This window comes from Filicampus tigris, chromosome 22 (genome assembly GCF_054856515.1).
Source record: "Filicampus tigris isolate MCC_2025a chromosome 22, RoL_Ftig_1.0, whole genome shotgun sequence".
NCBI lineage: Eukaryota > Metazoa > Chordata > Actinopteri > Syngnathiformes > Syngnathidae > Filicampus > Filicampus tigris.
The window spans coordinates 4,941,672-4,955,878 of NC_141238.1; the positions used below are offsets into that span (position 1 = coordinate 4,941,672).

At 45.1% G+C, this 14,207-nt stretch overlaps 3 protein-coding genes and 1 long non-coding RNA gene across 23 annotated transcripts in view; 1 reads left to right on the forward strand and 3 right to left on the reverse strand.

Annotated features, from left to right (window-relative positions):
* Positions 1 to 320: 320 nt before the first annotated feature.
* LOC147126609 (uncharacterized) lies at positions 321 to 6,556 on the forward strand. 8 transcript variants are annotated; one of them, XR_015084837.1, is made up of 8 exons: positions 418 to 634; positions 724 to 761; positions 1,011 to 1,088; positions 4,933 to 5,014; positions 5,086 to 5,521; positions 5,599 to 5,720; positions 5,909 to 6,043; positions 6,177 to 6,556. XR_015084837.1 is itself a non-coding variant. In XM_086022999.1 (7 exons), exons 1-4 carry the CDS (start codon positions 574 to 576, stop codon positions 5,210 to 5,212), a joined length of 312 nt encoding a protein of 103 aa, XP_085879125.1. In that variant the 5' UTR covers positions 321 to 573; the 3' UTR covers positions 5,213 to 5,521; positions 5,599 to 5,720; positions 5,909 to 6,043; positions 6,177 to 6,556. The 8 variants fall into 8 exon arrangements, 2 of the variants coding, with proteins under 2 accessions (XP_085879125.1, XP_085879126.1); XR_015084834.1 differs by having other exon boundaries at positions 1,011 to 1,082; XM_086022999.1 differs by lacking the exon at positions 724 to 761 and having other exon boundaries at positions 321 to 634; positions 5,122 to 5,521.
* LOC147126610 (uncharacterized) lies at positions 4,856 to 7,530 on the reverse strand. 9 transcript variants are annotated; one of them, XR_015084840.1, is made up of 13 exons: positions 7,123 to 7,521; positions 6,859 to 6,885; positions 6,589 to 6,778; positions 6,484 to 6,510; positions 6,336 to 6,392; positions 6,188 to 6,267; positions 5,941 to 6,011; positions 5,792 to 5,850; positions 5,597 to 5,702; positions 5,346 to 5,493; positions 5,201 to 5,271; positions 5,078 to 5,134; positions 4,856 to 4,997 (listed from the first exon to the last, which is right to left on the reverse strand). It is a non-coding gene; the product is annotated as an uncharacterized LOC147126610 (long non-coding RNA). The 9 variants fall into 9 exon arrangements; XR_015084846.1 differs by having other exon boundaries at positions 5,201 to 5,493; positions 5,597 to 5,699; positions 5,936 to 6,011; positions 7,123 to 7,530; XR_015084844.1 differs by having other exon boundaries at positions 5,201 to 5,493; positions 5,597 to 5,699; positions 7,123 to 7,529.
* A 1,433-nt stretch (positions 7,531 to 8,963) lies between these two features.
* ucn3l (urocortin 3, like) lies at positions 8,964 to 9,967 on the reverse strand. Of its 2 annotated transcripts, none has more exons than XM_086022347.1 (2): positions 9,859 to 9,967; positions 8,964 to 9,671 (listed from the first exon to the last, which is right to left on the reverse strand). In XM_086022347.1, the coding sequence occupies exons 1-2, from the start codon at positions 9,950 to 9,952 to the stop codon at positions 9,211 to 9,213; spliced, it is 555 nt and encodes a 184-aa protein (XP_085878473.1). In that variant the 5' UTR covers positions 9,953 to 9,967; the 3' UTR covers positions 8,964 to 9,210. The 2 variants fall into 2 exon arrangements, with proteins under 2 accessions (XP_085878473.1, XP_085878472.1); XM_086022346.1 differs by having other exon boundaries at positions 8,964 to 9,674; positions 9,859 to 9,964.
* A 25-nt stretch (positions 9,968 to 9,992) lies between these two features.
* Positions 9,993 to 14,207, reverse strand: part of col7a1l (collagen type VII alpha 1-like) — a 29,300-nt gene continuing 25,085 nt past the window's right edge. For 3 of the 4 annotated variants that reach the window (XM_086022344.1, XM_086022343.1, XM_086022342.1), the window contains 11 exons: positions 14,063 to 14,170; positions 13,935 to 13,997; positions 13,724 to 13,786; positions 13,498 to 13,614; positions 13,108 to 13,185; positions 12,941 to 12,994; positions 12,812 to 12,860; positions 12,273 to 12,443; positions 11,734 to 11,790; positions 11,271 to 11,465; positions 9,993 to 11,204 (listed from right to left, as the gene is read on the reverse strand). In XM_086022344.1, the coding sequence (XP_085878470.1) occupies positions 11,182 to 11,204; positions 11,271 to 11,465; positions 11,734 to 11,790; positions 12,273 to 12,443; positions 12,812 to 12,860; positions 12,941 to 12,994; positions 13,108 to 13,185; positions 13,498 to 13,614; positions 13,724 to 13,786; positions 13,935 to 13,997; positions 14,063 to 14,170 (978 nt within the window). In that variant the 3' untranslated portion in view covers positions 9,993 to 11,181. Of the gene's footprint in view, positions 11,205 to 11,270; positions 11,466 to 11,733; positions 11,791 to 12,272; positions 12,444 to 12,811; positions 12,861 to 12,940; positions 12,995 to 13,107; positions 13,186 to 13,497; positions 13,615 to 13,723; positions 13,787 to 13,934; positions 13,998 to 14,062; positions 14,171 to 14,207 lie in introns of those variants that run through there. The other variant, XR_015084736.1, reaches the window with a different exon arrangement.

A 14,207-nucleotide genomic window follows, 5' to 3' on the forward strand; every position in this document is an offset into this window, starting at 1 on the left:
GAGCGGTCTATTACACGCCCTCCTCTGCGATTAGCCTGGGTTCGAGCCCAACGTTTTACCCTTCTTACGTCTTTATTGAGACATGATGATATCGAACTGTTTGCACCTGAACCAATCGTTTTACTCCACCAAAATCATCAGGGATTTCTTTCTTAATTATTTGTATGAGTAACATTACCCCCCCGCGCCCAAAGCGTATCCTAAGGAGAATGCGCATGCGCAGAAAAAGTGGTTTTTTTGTTTTTTGTTTTTTTTTTTCCAATTTTTTTAATTTTTTGGGACGAGTAATTTAAAACTCTGGATGTGCAGTCCGGTGCATATTAACGACACTTTGGCCCTGTAGTTTGTTAATCGCTACGTCGATATTATTTATTTATTTTTTTCAGCTAGTTAGCTCAGCCGCGACCCGGAAGTTAAACCGACCGGAAAAGGAAACGAGCAATTGTTTGCCTTTGCGTTTTGTTTGCTAATGTAGTTTTGTGTGATGCGAGCACATTAGCTAAGTTAGTTAAGCTACGTTAGTGCCAACTACCTTTTTTTTTTCCATTGTTTTCCTGAGGGGAGGCGTTCACAATGAAGGAATATTGTCTCCAGCAAGTCAGCTGTGGCAAGAGTGGCGACGTGTTGTGCAAAGGTAACGCATGCTCAACTTTTCCACGTTTTCACAGCTTGCTCCTCTAAAAGTATATTTCTGTTTAAAAAGAAACACCGTCTTGTATTTAGCTTGTCCTTCAGGTGACTCGGTTGGATCGAAACACGAGGTACATCTAATCTAACGAGCCACGATACTAATCTTATTTTGTAATGTTACTTTTTTATATTAAAATCCATATCAAAAACGATGAATCATTTTGAGATATCTAAAAGTACAAATGTATGTTGTATGTGATGTGATGTTATTGTCTGGAAAGCCAAGCGTTTTTTAACTATGCAAGTTGACCCGTATGCAAATGAGCTTCATATGCAAATGAGCTTTCTACCCATTGCTTATGTTTTTGTTTGCCTGACAGGATCGAGGAGGTGTTGGACGAACATGAAGCCGACAGAAGTCGAGTTCGGGACGTGGATGGGTCTGCAGTACAGTAAGGGCAAGTTGTTTTTGGACAGTGTGTTGTATTTTAAGGGAAAGGATGCCATATTGTGTGCTTGGGGTCATTCCAAGCCAAATCACCCAGTGGGTTTAACTTATCGGATTTTTGATTTGATTAAACTTGCTGTACTTGTTGATAGTGATGGCACCGCACTAAATCTCAAATTTGAGGTCAATCGGAGCAGAGGTTTGGGAGTTAACGCCCACCGAATATTAATGAGTTCAGCAAAGGGGCGTGGCCACCTTTCTTTAAACCTTTATCTCAGAACTACTGGGTCAATCTTCACAAAACACGTATTGTTGGAAAGGGAATTCAACAAGGAATCCAAATATGCAATTATCTAGAAGATTGGTGCAATTTTTTTTAACTTGAAATTTTGACCTAGGATTTCACCTTGAAATCGGCCTTGTGAGTCACTGGTTGGTATGTGATCCACGAGGTCCGATTTTAGGTCAAAATTTAAAATGACTAAAACATGCACCAATCTTCAAAATGATTGCAGATATGAATTCCTTGTTGATTTGGGTTTTGTGACGCTTGATCCAGTGGCTGAAATTTAAGGTTTTAAAGGAAGGTGGCCCCGCCCCCTTCCTCATTTAAAATTCGGCGGGCCATAACTCACAAACCTCTGCTCCGATTGAGCTCAAACTTAAGATTTAGTGTTGTGCCATCACTATCGACAAGTACAGCGAATTTCGTGCAAATCAAAAATCGGCTTGATTAAACCCGCTGAGTGAGTTGGCATGGTATGACCCATTGAGGAGGTGAGTGTGCTGCCACTTAGCCATTTCTCAGTGCGCTTTCACCTCTGCTTGGTCTACTTCACACACGCAAGCACATCATTCAATGCTTTATGTTCACATTTGTTTTTGAATAACAATGGTTATTTAAAAGAATTAATTATTTTTTAAAAATAATTATGAATTATTTAATTTAATTTAATAATAATTTGAAAAAATTAATAAGTTGGCAAAATGCCTCTGACTTATTGTTTTTTAAATGTTTACATATTTTTTTTCAATAAGTTGATGTTATTTTGCCTCCTCATTAAAATAATAGTATTAGAAAAATCCTTAAAAGCACATGTTCCGAAGCATTGAATGATGGGATTGCAAGTGTGTCAGTGTTGTGCAGTCTATGAAGCTCGGGTTTTGGCCCATGGAGATGGCTTTGCCTGTTGCGCTCATGTGACATCACTCACCTCCTCAAATACACATGATGGCGTCCTCTGTTGCTATTTCCATGTAGAGCCTGTCAGTCAGTGTTTGTGTGTAACTTAAGTCAAACTTCATTGTGAAAATGGTGTCAAATTGTAAATAAAATTAATGTTTGTAATACATTGTTCAACAGTAAATAGTGTTTGTTTGTTTTTTTATTTATAATTTGACACCATTTAACCAATGTTGGTGTATGACAAAAATTAAACACTGAATGACAGGCTGTACATGGAAGCAGCAGCAGAGGGCGCCATTTTGTGTATTTGAGTAGGTGAGTGATGTCAGCCATTTCTCAGTGCGCTTTAACCTCTGCTAGATGTATGACACACACACCAAGAACATCCTTCAATGCTTCGGAACATGTGCTTTGAAATGACATTGTTGTTGCTTACATTATTTCGTGAGATTATTAAAATTTTTTAATACGTTTTTAAGAATGTATGTAATATTGCCAACTATTGAAGTACCTATTTTTTCTCTTCTAAAAAGCACATGTCCAAAAACATTGAGCGATATTCTTGTCTGTTTGCGTGTGTCGGTGTTGTGCAGTACATGAAGCTCGGGTTTTGGCCTGTTGCGCTCATGTGACATCACTCGCCTCCTCAAATACACATTATGGCGTCCTCTGTTGCTACTTCCATGTACTGCCTGTCATGCGGTGTTTGTATTTAACTTAAGTCAAACTTCATTGCTAAAATGGTGTCAAATTGTAAAAAAAAACGTTTGTTTGGACTATATTGTTGAACTGTAAATAGTGTCCATGTTTTATTGCTAACTGCACCCTGACTGAGTTTTAAACTAGCGTTGCTATCCACAATTTGTCTTTGTCATGTTCTCCTTCCTTAGAGCCTCGAATGGACGGCAACCGGACTGTTCAGGTTTGGCCTCTGCCCCAAGCGGGCTTCCTCGGTTCACGCTCAAGGCCAGATGGCGAGCTGGCCTGTCTGGCCTTGAGCATGAACCGAGGAAGCCCGCTTGGGGCAGAGGCCAAACCTGAACAGTCCGGTCGCCGTCCGTTCGAGGCCCTGACAAGACAATGACAAATTGTCCACAATGCTATTTGATACTCGGGGAGGTGCGGTGAGCAATCAAAACACTAAGACACCAATTTCCTGTGCAAAAGCGAAAAATATAAAAAAAAAAAAAAAAAAATTATAAAAAATTTTTTTGACACCATTTTACCAATGTTGATGTGTGACAAAAGTTAAACACTGGATGACAGGCTCTATGTGGAAATAGCAACAGAGGACGCCATCATGTGTATTTGAGGAGGTGAGTGATGTCACATGAGCGCAACAGGCCAAGCCATGTCCATGGGCCAAAACCCGAGCTTCATAGACTGCACAACACCGACACACTTGCGATCACACCATTCAATGCTTCGGAACATGTGCTTTTAAATGACATTGGTGTTTAAATGCTTCCATTATTTATTGACATTATGATATGTATTTTTTCAATAAGTTTGGCAATAACACCAAGTTACTTTTTATTGTAATGAATTGATGTCATTTTGCCTACTTACTGAAAGATATATTTGATTTAAAGCACATGTCCGGAAGCATTGAATGATGATGATGTTGTTGTTGTGCGATCCATGAAGCTTTTTGTCTTGGCCTGTTGCGCTCATGTGACATCACTCACCTCCTCACGCACTCAACATGGCATCCTCTGCTGCTGCCTGTCAGCCAGTGTTTGGGCGGAACTTGAATTTATTGCTAAAGTGGTGTCCAACTGTCGAAATAACCCTGCTTGTCTTGACAATACATTGTTCAACTGTAATCCGAGTCTCCGTGTTTTATTGCTCACTACACCCTCACTTAGTTTAAGATGGCAAGCGGACTGTTCAGGTGGCGCCGGAAGACGTTTGGCCTCCGGGCCGAGCGGGCTTCTTCCATTCGCGCTCAAGGCCCGACGGCCGGACGTCCTTTGCGGCGTTCGAGCACGAACCGAGGAAGCCTGCTCGGAGCAGAGGCCAAAAACATCTTCAGAGACAGCCCGAACGGTCCGGTTGCCGCCGGTAACAAGGCCCCGAAAGCAGATTCGGAGCCACACCCACTTGCAAGTCATTATTTGACATGCAAAAACATTTTCTTAGCCCCGCCCACCTCCGAGAAAAGACCAATCGGCTTGTAGCATGTAAATAAATTTGCATAGCTCCACCCACACCCCCAAATTCGACCAATCGGCTTGCGGCATGCAAATAAATTTGCATAACCACGCCCACTTTCCCGCCCAAAACGGCCGGATTTTTGGTCTTATTTGCATATCCACGCCCCCTTATGCTAATACCCCCTGGGTTGCATGCTAATGTATTTGCATAACACCACCCACTTATTAACCCAACCAATCAGATCAGAGCCTGCTTCCTAATTTGCATAGCCCCACCCACTTTTTGCCAAACCCACCAATCAGATTGCTGGCCTGTTGTGTCATTTGCACAACCCCACCCCCCAAGCTTTGCCACACCCACTTTCCTTCCATCTTTATTTTAGAATTAACTTTTTTTTTTTTCTTAGATTGTGTTACATGAAGTTAGACAAGATGTCATTTGTCATCAGTTTTTATTTATTTTGCAGAGTACATGTGTAAAAAAAAATAAAATAAGTTTGCTGCATCGACAGGTGTCTCGTCGCTGCCTGGTGAAGTCGTCAGCCAGCGGGACCAAAGCGTTGAGCAGCATGTGGACCTAAAACAAAGACAGCCGTGAGTCCTAAGTCAACTAATACTCTGGTGCAGCAAATATTTTACAAATGTTCCAATACCCACCCGTACAGAAGGTGATGTGACCGTTTTCTGGGACTTGGTCCAAGTGCTCCTCAGCATCTGCAAAAGATCAAAATTGGAATAAAGGACATCAAGATTGCACCGTCAAGAACATTGAAAGCTTACCGTCAATCGTGAAACTTCTCCAAGCCGATGGGCTCAATCAAAGCCTTGGAAGACCGTCACTGCCTGCTGAACTGGACCCAAGACAAGGACACCTGCGAGTTACATTTCTTGCGCAGCAAACAATATTTTTAGAGATTAAACCCACCAGTGAGGAAGAGGACCCGAGAGTTCTTTTTTTTTCCTGAAATTGTGAAGTCACAGAGAGCACATGTCCACACTAGTGCAACCGTCTCAAAGTTGTCGGCAGGCCGCGCCGAAGTCAGCTTCAGCCCCTTCTGGACGTCGTTCTCCAGCTGACCCGAGCAGAAGCGACGATGCAGAGTAAGCAAGGAGCCCACAGTCAAAAAGAATTTTGAACCACCAAGTTTTGTTGAAAAGACCATTTATTTCACTTGCAGATTAAATGCAGTCGCACATCAGAGGGGGGCAAAGTTGCACTTGAGCCCAGGAAGACCAATTCCAAAAGGCAGCGTGAGGACAGCCTGGACCAGTGTCGCGACTTCTGCAAAACAAAAGAAAGGTGAGTGGCCACAGGATAGCGCCTTTTACTGGAAGCTTCTCTGCACAGTCACAAAAAAAAAATACTCTTACACTTAAAATTTGGCTAGCTTGTTTGCATCTTGGTCATGATGCCACGTTTCCTTCACCATCTACAACAGACAGTCAATTAATTATTTTGTCTTTAACTGAGCAAGTCTTTTCAAACAGAAGCATCACAAGAGAAAAAGGATTTACTGTACTTCACCAGCCAGTCCACTCCGAGTCGATGCTGGTTCAGGTTCTCCAAGGACAAGAGATGCTTTGGCACCACCTAGTGGATATGAGAAGGAAGAAAACCAACATGTGAGTACTTGAGCACAGAATGGAAAATGGACCTTTGTGTGGGTCCTGAAGCGCATCCCAGTGCAGCTTTGGGGGAACAACAATAGAGATTTTGTTAAAGAAAAATGTTCACAGCCGCCATTTTGTTTTGCAGAGTGCTCAAACCCAGCAGACGCGGCAGTGGTCAGCCTCATTCACAGTCATCTTGTTCCGCAGGCAGCTCTGGAGTCAAGTTGCTGTTTTAACTGCACAGACAAAAAAAAAAAAAAAAAAGTTAAGCAGGATGTCAGGAATAGTAACTGCAAGTCCTTACCTTCGTTCGGTCTTGTCCAGGAGCAAAACGGCTACTTGAGGCCAGACCGTCAACGTGCTTTTTCAAGAAGAAGTGTGGCGTTAACAATGAGGTAGTGTACGTTTGGGATCCTCACCATTTGAAAATAAAATACTACGCGTGTTCCCACCTGTAACATGTCATCACTGGAAGCCTCCTGCATGTTGTAGCCGCTCAAACAAATTAAAACATATGATACGATATATTTGCATGCGTATGAGTGTTTGTGTCTCACCAGTGACGAGAGCAGGGCCGAGCTGGACACCTTGGCAATGGCCTGCCACAGGATGTGTGGGCTGAAAGACAGTCAAATAGTTAGCAACATGACATTTGGTAAGCACATTTAAATAGCGCAAAAAAAAAAAAAGTAGGGTCTCGCAAAGCCATTTTAGGCTCAAGTTGGCCATTCACTCCAAGATGCGAGTCTGTGGACAGAAATTAAAATTAAAACACAAAACTAGAGTTGATTCTCAAAATTGTGAATGTACAAACGTTGGCAACTTACCTTCTGCCAAACGGGGCTCTTATCATGCTGGAAAAAAAGTGTCATTTTATTTAAACTTTGATGACCGCGAGCGTTTCTTTGTCGCCTTAAATGTTTGTGTCATTTTATCAGGCGTTTGACGTGAATTCGATCGCGCAAACACTTGTGAGCTGGCATGCTAGCAAAGTGTTTGCACACCGAAAACGTGAATTAATGGTCAGAGTTGACAAAGATGACTCTAAAAAAAGAAAGAAAAAGAAACTTTAAACACTACATTTGTCAAACCTTTTGGTCCTCTCGTTGCGTTGTCGACGCCAAGTTGTCAGTCCCGGTGGAGAAAGAGAACGCTCGTTCAATTAGTCGCAGGTTAAATAGATTTTCGCTAACGACGTCATAACCTGCATTTTTTTCAAAAACTTTATTTAACCAAGCGAACCCAAAAAAGTGTTAAGACTGCATTTTGACAGAAAAAAATAGAAAAGACGCAAAGCAGACTCAGTGGGGTTCGAACTAGGTATATTTGTATCGTAATTCTGGACACTAACCATTAGGCTAATCTTGCCTGAGACTTCCGGTATGCTAAGTCGTATATATCCTACTCTAGAAAACGAGTAGCCAGCAAAGGACAACTAATTCTATAAATTCAATCGTCAAGGCCAGAATTTTTGAGCTGGTGCTGGTCGAGTGGTTAACGACTCTGCTTACAGTTTCGGTGTACCCGTGTTCGAGTCTCGTTTTCTGCACTCTCACATCCTCATGTGCATTTATCCTTAGAAATGGTGCTCTGAGCGAGGCTCGAACCAGGGTCACCTGAACCGGAGGTAAAGTTTTACACCATTCGACCATCATTATTGAAGATTTGCGTGATTTTTCACTTGTATTTGTAGACAATCTACACCGGTTTAAAGTCAAATATGACATTATTTGTGTTCGATGACAAGCAGGGTTGGTCGTGTGGTTAATGACTACGGTTCCGGTGCATGTGAAACCGTGATCGAGTCTCGTTTTCTGCACTCTCACATCCTCATGTGCATTCATGGGATGGTGCAGGAAGCGAGACTCGAACCAGGGTCACCTGAACCGGAGGTAAAGTTTTACACCATTCGACCATCATTATTGAAGATTTGCGGGATTTTTCACTTGTATTTGTAGACAATCTACACCGGTTTCCAGTCAAATATGACATTATCTGTGATCGTTGACAGGCACGTTTGGTCGTGTGGTTAATGACTACGATTACGGTGCATGTGAAACCGTGTTCGAGTCTCGTTTTCTGCACTCTTACATCCTCAAGTGCATTTATCCATAGAGATGGTGGTCTGAGCGAGGCTCGAACCAGGGTCACCTGAACCGGAGGCAAAGTTTTACACCACTCGACCATCATGACTGAAGATCTGCGCGATTTTTTTGTTGTATTAGTAGACTGCAGAGCGGATTGAACTATATATAGAACACTTACATACCCGTTTCGATTGCAGTTCTTTATCGTTTTGCGTTACTTGAAACGTGAGGGAAAGAGCGGGGATCGAACACCGCACCACCGATTCGCGAGTCACATTATTTTTCCATTAGGCCATCGCTCCGTGACGAAGCCGCGAAAAAAAAATGAAGGTGATGAGTACGGCGTCAGATAAAGGAATTTGAAACGTGCACGCAAGCCCACATCGACTCTGGCAGTCGGGTAGTAATTCAGTGAAGTTCGGAGTTATCACTTGTTCCACCACCTGGATGTAGTTCCTCTGATTCGCCACAAGACGGCCCCATACCTTGTGTGTTTTCCCTTTTCCTCTAAACCTTCGCATCTTCACCATATTTCATCTCTGACTTGATTTCAACACGTAACTTGTCATCGCGACTCATTGTTTTGACGTTAAGCACTAACGCCCACGCATTAGAACGAGACCGTGTAGTTTGTTGCGTCTGCTTTATTTGGGGAAAATAATTTCGAGTATAAAAATAACACATCTGAGGAGCACACATTCCCGTGCATTTTTCAACTGATGCCTTTTGGGCGCGCTGGGGAGAAACTTTGAACAACAATCATGAGAAATGAAGCCGCTGGGGGGAAACGCAAGATGAAGGAAAAACATTTTCACGAGGAAGTCCAAGTTGAGCAAGCGCTTGAATAATACACAAGTCAGCTTTAGTCTTGGAAAACGATCATACAGAATGGATTAAAAGATGATTTGTTGACTTCCTTTAATCGATAATTGGCAATGTGGTGATTTGACGGTCTCACCTTTACAACAAATCGTCACTAATCCAGCCATTTTTCAGTGAGGCGTCAGTGGGGAAGTCACTCGCGTCCAACAACAACACAACGCGAATGAAGACAAAACAAGTGGGACAGTTCCTTTTTGACTACAAAGTGCGTCACTTCCTCCGGCCGATGCGCGCGAGCAGACGCGCGTTCTCGGCCGCCTTGGAGCGCAGGTTCTGGGCTTTGGCCACGTCGAAGAGCACGTTCATGATGTTGGTGGGCAAGTCCAGGGACAGAGTCAGCTGGCTCCTGCGCTCCTCCTTGCCGCCGTTCCGCAGCAGCGAGCCGCGGAGCTTGGCCCGGCTCTGGAAGCGCGACTTGCTTGGGTTGGAAGTCCTTTTCTCCCGGCTCGCCGACTCCACGGACGCGGCCAGGTACTCCGCGGAGGAGAGCAGCAGGGAGCCCCTGACGTCCTCGGGGGAGAAGCTGGCGCCGGCGGCCATCTGGTGCTCGCACAGGAGGTCCGAGCGGCCGTGGGACAAGCGCAGGCACAGGCTGGAGGAGGGCGGGCACAGGACCGAGAGCAGCAGCAGGGTCTTGAGGGACGACAACATCGCCGTGTGGGGGGTGTCCACTGCTGCCCCCCCGCACACCCCCCCCCCCCCCCGCACAAGTTGAAGGACACTTTATTAGGTACACCTACTGTAAATATTGTTTTAAAATACGGGTAACGGCATACTTTTTTAAAAGTGTATAGACTCACTTTAGGATTTCAAATAGCTGTTCAATGTCAAACAAAGTATGGAATTATTGAAACTTACCGCACGGGTCAAAGGAAACAAATACGGCAGTCTCTCCAAAATAAACGAAACAACCCCGATTGCGAGCGTGCTGAGCCGCACTTTGCACTTTCATTTACCGCCGCCTTTCATTTAGTAACGGCCGTGACGTCATCTGTGACGCAAACGGCTGCCACGCCCCCCAGGATAACCATTGCCTCGACATAAACATCAAGTCACGAGCGTTTTAATGATGAGGAGAGATATTCATGTTTCAGCACCATGGTCAGCTCCACCAAATCTGCCTTTAGAGACACACTTAAAAAAAACAACAACTTTTATTTGGAAAAGCATTACATCAAACATACAGTTCAGTTGTAGTTCAACTTTCAAGTCCAAAACATTTCACCAAATGCATTTGATCTTTTCACATTTTGTGTTTTTAAACTTTTATTTCGGTATATTTTTCTTTATCTTGGATTGCCCGTGTCGACTTGAGGAGCTTCCCGAAGACTTAAATTGTGCTGGGCCGCCATCTTGGTGCCAAGGAACTCAGTCGAAGTAAATCGAGGAGCTTCACTTAGACACAAGTTGCGCTTTGCTGCCATTTTGCGGCATCCATAGGCAACAAAATGGATTCGACACGAACATAAACGTACTTGGTGGTGACGTAGGGATAAGGACGCGTGTTCCATCGCCACGTCTCCTTCCCACAAACAGTTGACTCAACGTGATTTCAACACAATAGCAAGATTTGACGGGGCGGCAATCATGGCGGTCGAGATGTAACCAGCGCGGCGAGATTTAACAACCGCGCCGAGGCGGCGGCAGGCGTCCTCCAACGCACTCGCCGGGTGGTGGGGGATGACTTACGCCTCTTCAACTTTAATGGCGGGGACATTTTATTCGGGCTCCCTGTGACATCACGTACTCGTGGAAAACACTCGTGCGGAGTCACTCAAATTAAATGACGTGGGTTTCATTTTCAAGTCAAGATGAACGTCCATCAACGTCATTACCTCCTCCAGGGAAGCCTCGTTTTTTGTGTGTGGCAAAATCGCACCGACAATAGACGGTCAACGTAAGGAATGTGACGGTTTGCTCCGCGCCATTATATTGTTACTAAAAAGAAATATTATATTTATTTGAGTTGAGTTGAGTTTTTTTTTTCTTCCAAGTGCTCTTTAAATAAAGTGAATTTGAAACACAAAATTACAACAACAAAAAAAAAAAAACTCAAATAAAAAAAATCCAAAATGATTATAACCCCGGTGGAGCGTCAAACCAGGAAGCTGAGGAAGGCTCGATCGTCATTTATCACGTGTATATAAATAAGAATCCTATACAGTACAAAGTGCTTCCTGCTCATGTCCAGGCACCGCCGCCGTCTGTGAAAACACAATCAGACGCGTTAATAAAAATAAATAAATGAATAAAAATTCACGCCGTCTTACCTCCTTGGCCGCGTTTTGCCGCCGGCACGCAGCAACGGCGGCACTCTTGCAGCGAGGCGAAGCGGTTGCGGTTGCCGCCGCAGCCGCCGTACGCGAAGGGCCGGCAGTCGCCCGCCCCGGCGTGGAAGTACCACAAGAGGGCGTAGTCGGAGCACGAGCCCTCCGACATGGGCTCCAGGCAGCGCTCCTCTGACCCTGGCGGGGGTGGGGGGCAAAAAGTGTGTTTGTCGCGAGTCAAAATATTAGGAACGTCCCTCAGCAGGATGCAGCGCATTTCGACAAAAGTCAGAATCGTTGAATGAACTGCTTACTTAAAAAAAAAAAAAAAAACTAGCACAAAACATTCATTCGTATTCATGGATTCTGTTTTTGGGTTGATTTCAAACAAGTCATTACTCATAGATGACGAGGTGGAAATAATAATAATAATAAACAGGAAGTAGGAGAAGAAAGTGAGACTCACCAGAGGATCTCGTTCCAAATAGTCGTCTTTTCTTCCTCTGGAGCGTCTCCATGGCATCTAAAACAAAAGGGAGGATAGTTGGGATATTTCTTGTTATTGTTTCCAAGACTCATCAACCAAATGTTATACACAATTTATTTCACGACATACTTGGGTTGTATAATAAACGCGAGGCTTGATCAATCTGTCTCAATAATACGATTTAATATGCAATGATTTTTTTCCCGAGGTCTTCTTCCCATGTATGTAGTTGGAAAAGTTGAATGTTGGAAGAGTTGAATCAATGCCAAATGTGTTAAAAAAAATATAAGCGGCGTGTCACTGAGTGGGGCAATGGCAGCCTTTTGATGGCATTAAATTGGGCAGCAGATTGATCGTGCGCCATGGGGGAGGGGAGGGGCGGGGGTCCGAGGTGGGCGTGCGCTCGCTAATGAGCAGGCTGAAAAGCGCCGCCGCCTCTTGCGTCACGTCGACCCTCGTCAGCCCCCCCCCCAGCGCGAGGGACCCGGCACGTCTTCTGGTGGCAGCGCGGCGCTCACCGCTGCCGTTCGCTGGGACTCCTCCCTGCATCTTCATCCGTTCGTCGGCGCTGTCGCCGTAGTCTTCCTCGTCCTCTTCCTCGTCCTCTTCCTCGGCGAGGTCGCGCGGGCCGGCGGGCGCGGCCCTCCCGTCGGGATCCACCGACTTCACCATCAACTTGTACTCCAAACCTGGAGTGAAACGCAATCAGCTTTGACATAATTGGATATTTCTTACAATTACCTATAGTATGTCCCCTTTTAATACATTACGCGTGTTCACGTGTGTGTGTGTATGAATGTATGTATTTATGTCGACGACGGCACCGTGGAGTGTGCGTGTTCCTCTGACAGAACACAACAGATGGTCGCACACACACGGGTGCCACGTTGATGCCACAGGAGCTCTTGTAAGCACGCACACACACACACACACAGGCGGTCATATGTTGGCTCACTCACAAATAAGGAAGAGTTCACCGTGTGCTAGTGACACCATTACACACACTCGCTCTTGCTCTCGCCCCACCCACTCACACCTCCAACACACACACACTTACCACACTTGTCCATCACCTCCTGGGTGACGAGCTTCTTCACTTCATGAGCCTTCACGCAGACGAACATAATCAGCGTGTATCTTTGACAACCGCGCGTATTACAGGAAGTGTGAGCCTGTGAGTGCATACCGAGAGGCCGGGCTCCCCTTTATTCCCTTTCGCTCCTCCAATTCCCAACACGCCCTATCGGGACATATACACACACTTTTAAAAAATAAATTAATTAAAAAAAATAAATAAATAAATAAAAAGCGTGTTGTGTTAGATTGTGACGAGTGAGCAACACACACACTCACATTCTGGCCCCTGGATCCGGGAGTGCCGGGGGCGCCTCGTCGACACGGCTGCGCTGTTCCTCTGCGGCCCCTCGCGCCCTCATTTTGAAAAAGCACATTAAACACGTCCGCGCACAGCGTGACACACGGCCAATTATACAGTCGCCGTCCCGGCAATATCCTTATTAGAGGAGCGCAGACACTCCGTGGGCGTCCTAATTGTAGCTGCAAGTAGCTAACTGATGAGGGAAGAACGACTTTTTCCTCCTCCTCCTCCTCTTTTGACAAGCAAACTTCACTTCAACTATGGGGTTGATATTTTTACAAAGGCTTTTACATTTCCGTTGATTACATCTGATGTCGCTCTTAAGTTCCAAAACACACGGGAAGTTGACCTTGTGGTTGAAGTACCTTGGCTCCAGGGTCCCCACGGGGTCCCGGGCCCCCCGGTGGTCCTCGGCCCCCATTATTTCCAGGTCTTCCCAGCGAGCCCTTGAATCCCGGGAAGCCTGGGAAACCGGACGCCCCCTTCATGCCACAAAACAAAAAAACGCACTAACTTACCTTTTGGGGATTTTTTTTTCTCGAGCATTTTTGTAGGATTTTTTTTTGGGGAGCAAATATTCAATGTACAAACCTTTTGCCCTTTTCCTCCAGAGTCGCCGTCAACGCCATCGACGCCGGCGTTGCCTTTGTCGCCCTGATCGAACACATTATATATAAACGCGGCATCTCGACAGTGATGACATTCTAAAATTGAACGTAAAGAAATGAAACAATTTTTTGTTTAAAATTCAATGGACATTGTGCTAATGGTTGTTAGCATTAAGCTAATGTGGCAATTTTACCTTTCGTCCGGCCAGTCCGTTCAGGCCAGCTATGCCGGCGGTGCCAGGTGAGCCCCCGTCCCCCTGGTGAGAAGCAATTTCAAAATGGGTCTCAGAGCACTGATGACCGGTGAACTCAATGAACCAACCTTTTCACCATTTAAACCGGGACTCCCGAAACGCCCTGGGATGCCCCGGAAGCCCTTCTCTCCCTTGGCTCCCTTATCTCCCGCTGAGCCCGTTTCTCCCGAATCTCCCTGCGACATGCCAAAATGAATACGCATGATGCCAAAT

Excerpts from the sequence above, each read along its gene's own strand:
- LOC147126609 (XM_086022999.1), top strand. The coding sequence starts at position 574 with ATGAAGGAATATTGTCTCCAGCAAGTCAGCTGTGGCAAGAGTGGCGAC. Across the intron at positions 635-1,010 it reads TGGCGACGTGTTGTGCAAAG|GATCGAGGAGGTGTTGGACG; the intron begins GTAACGCATGCT and ends TTTGCCTGACAG. Across the intron at positions 5,015-5,121 it reads GACCTAAAACAAAGACAGCC|TGCTCCTCAGCATCTGCAAA; the intron begins GTGAGTCCTAAG and ends ACTTGGTCCAAG.
- ucn3l (XM_086022346.1), bottom strand. The coding sequence starts at position 9,952 with ATGAAAGTGCAAAGTGCGGCTCAGCACGCTCGCAATCGGGGTTGTTTC. Across the intron at positions 9,675-9,858 it reads TGTTTCCTTTGACCCGTGCG|CAGTGGACACCCCCCACACG; the intron begins GTAAGTTTCAAT and ends GCGGGGGGGCAG.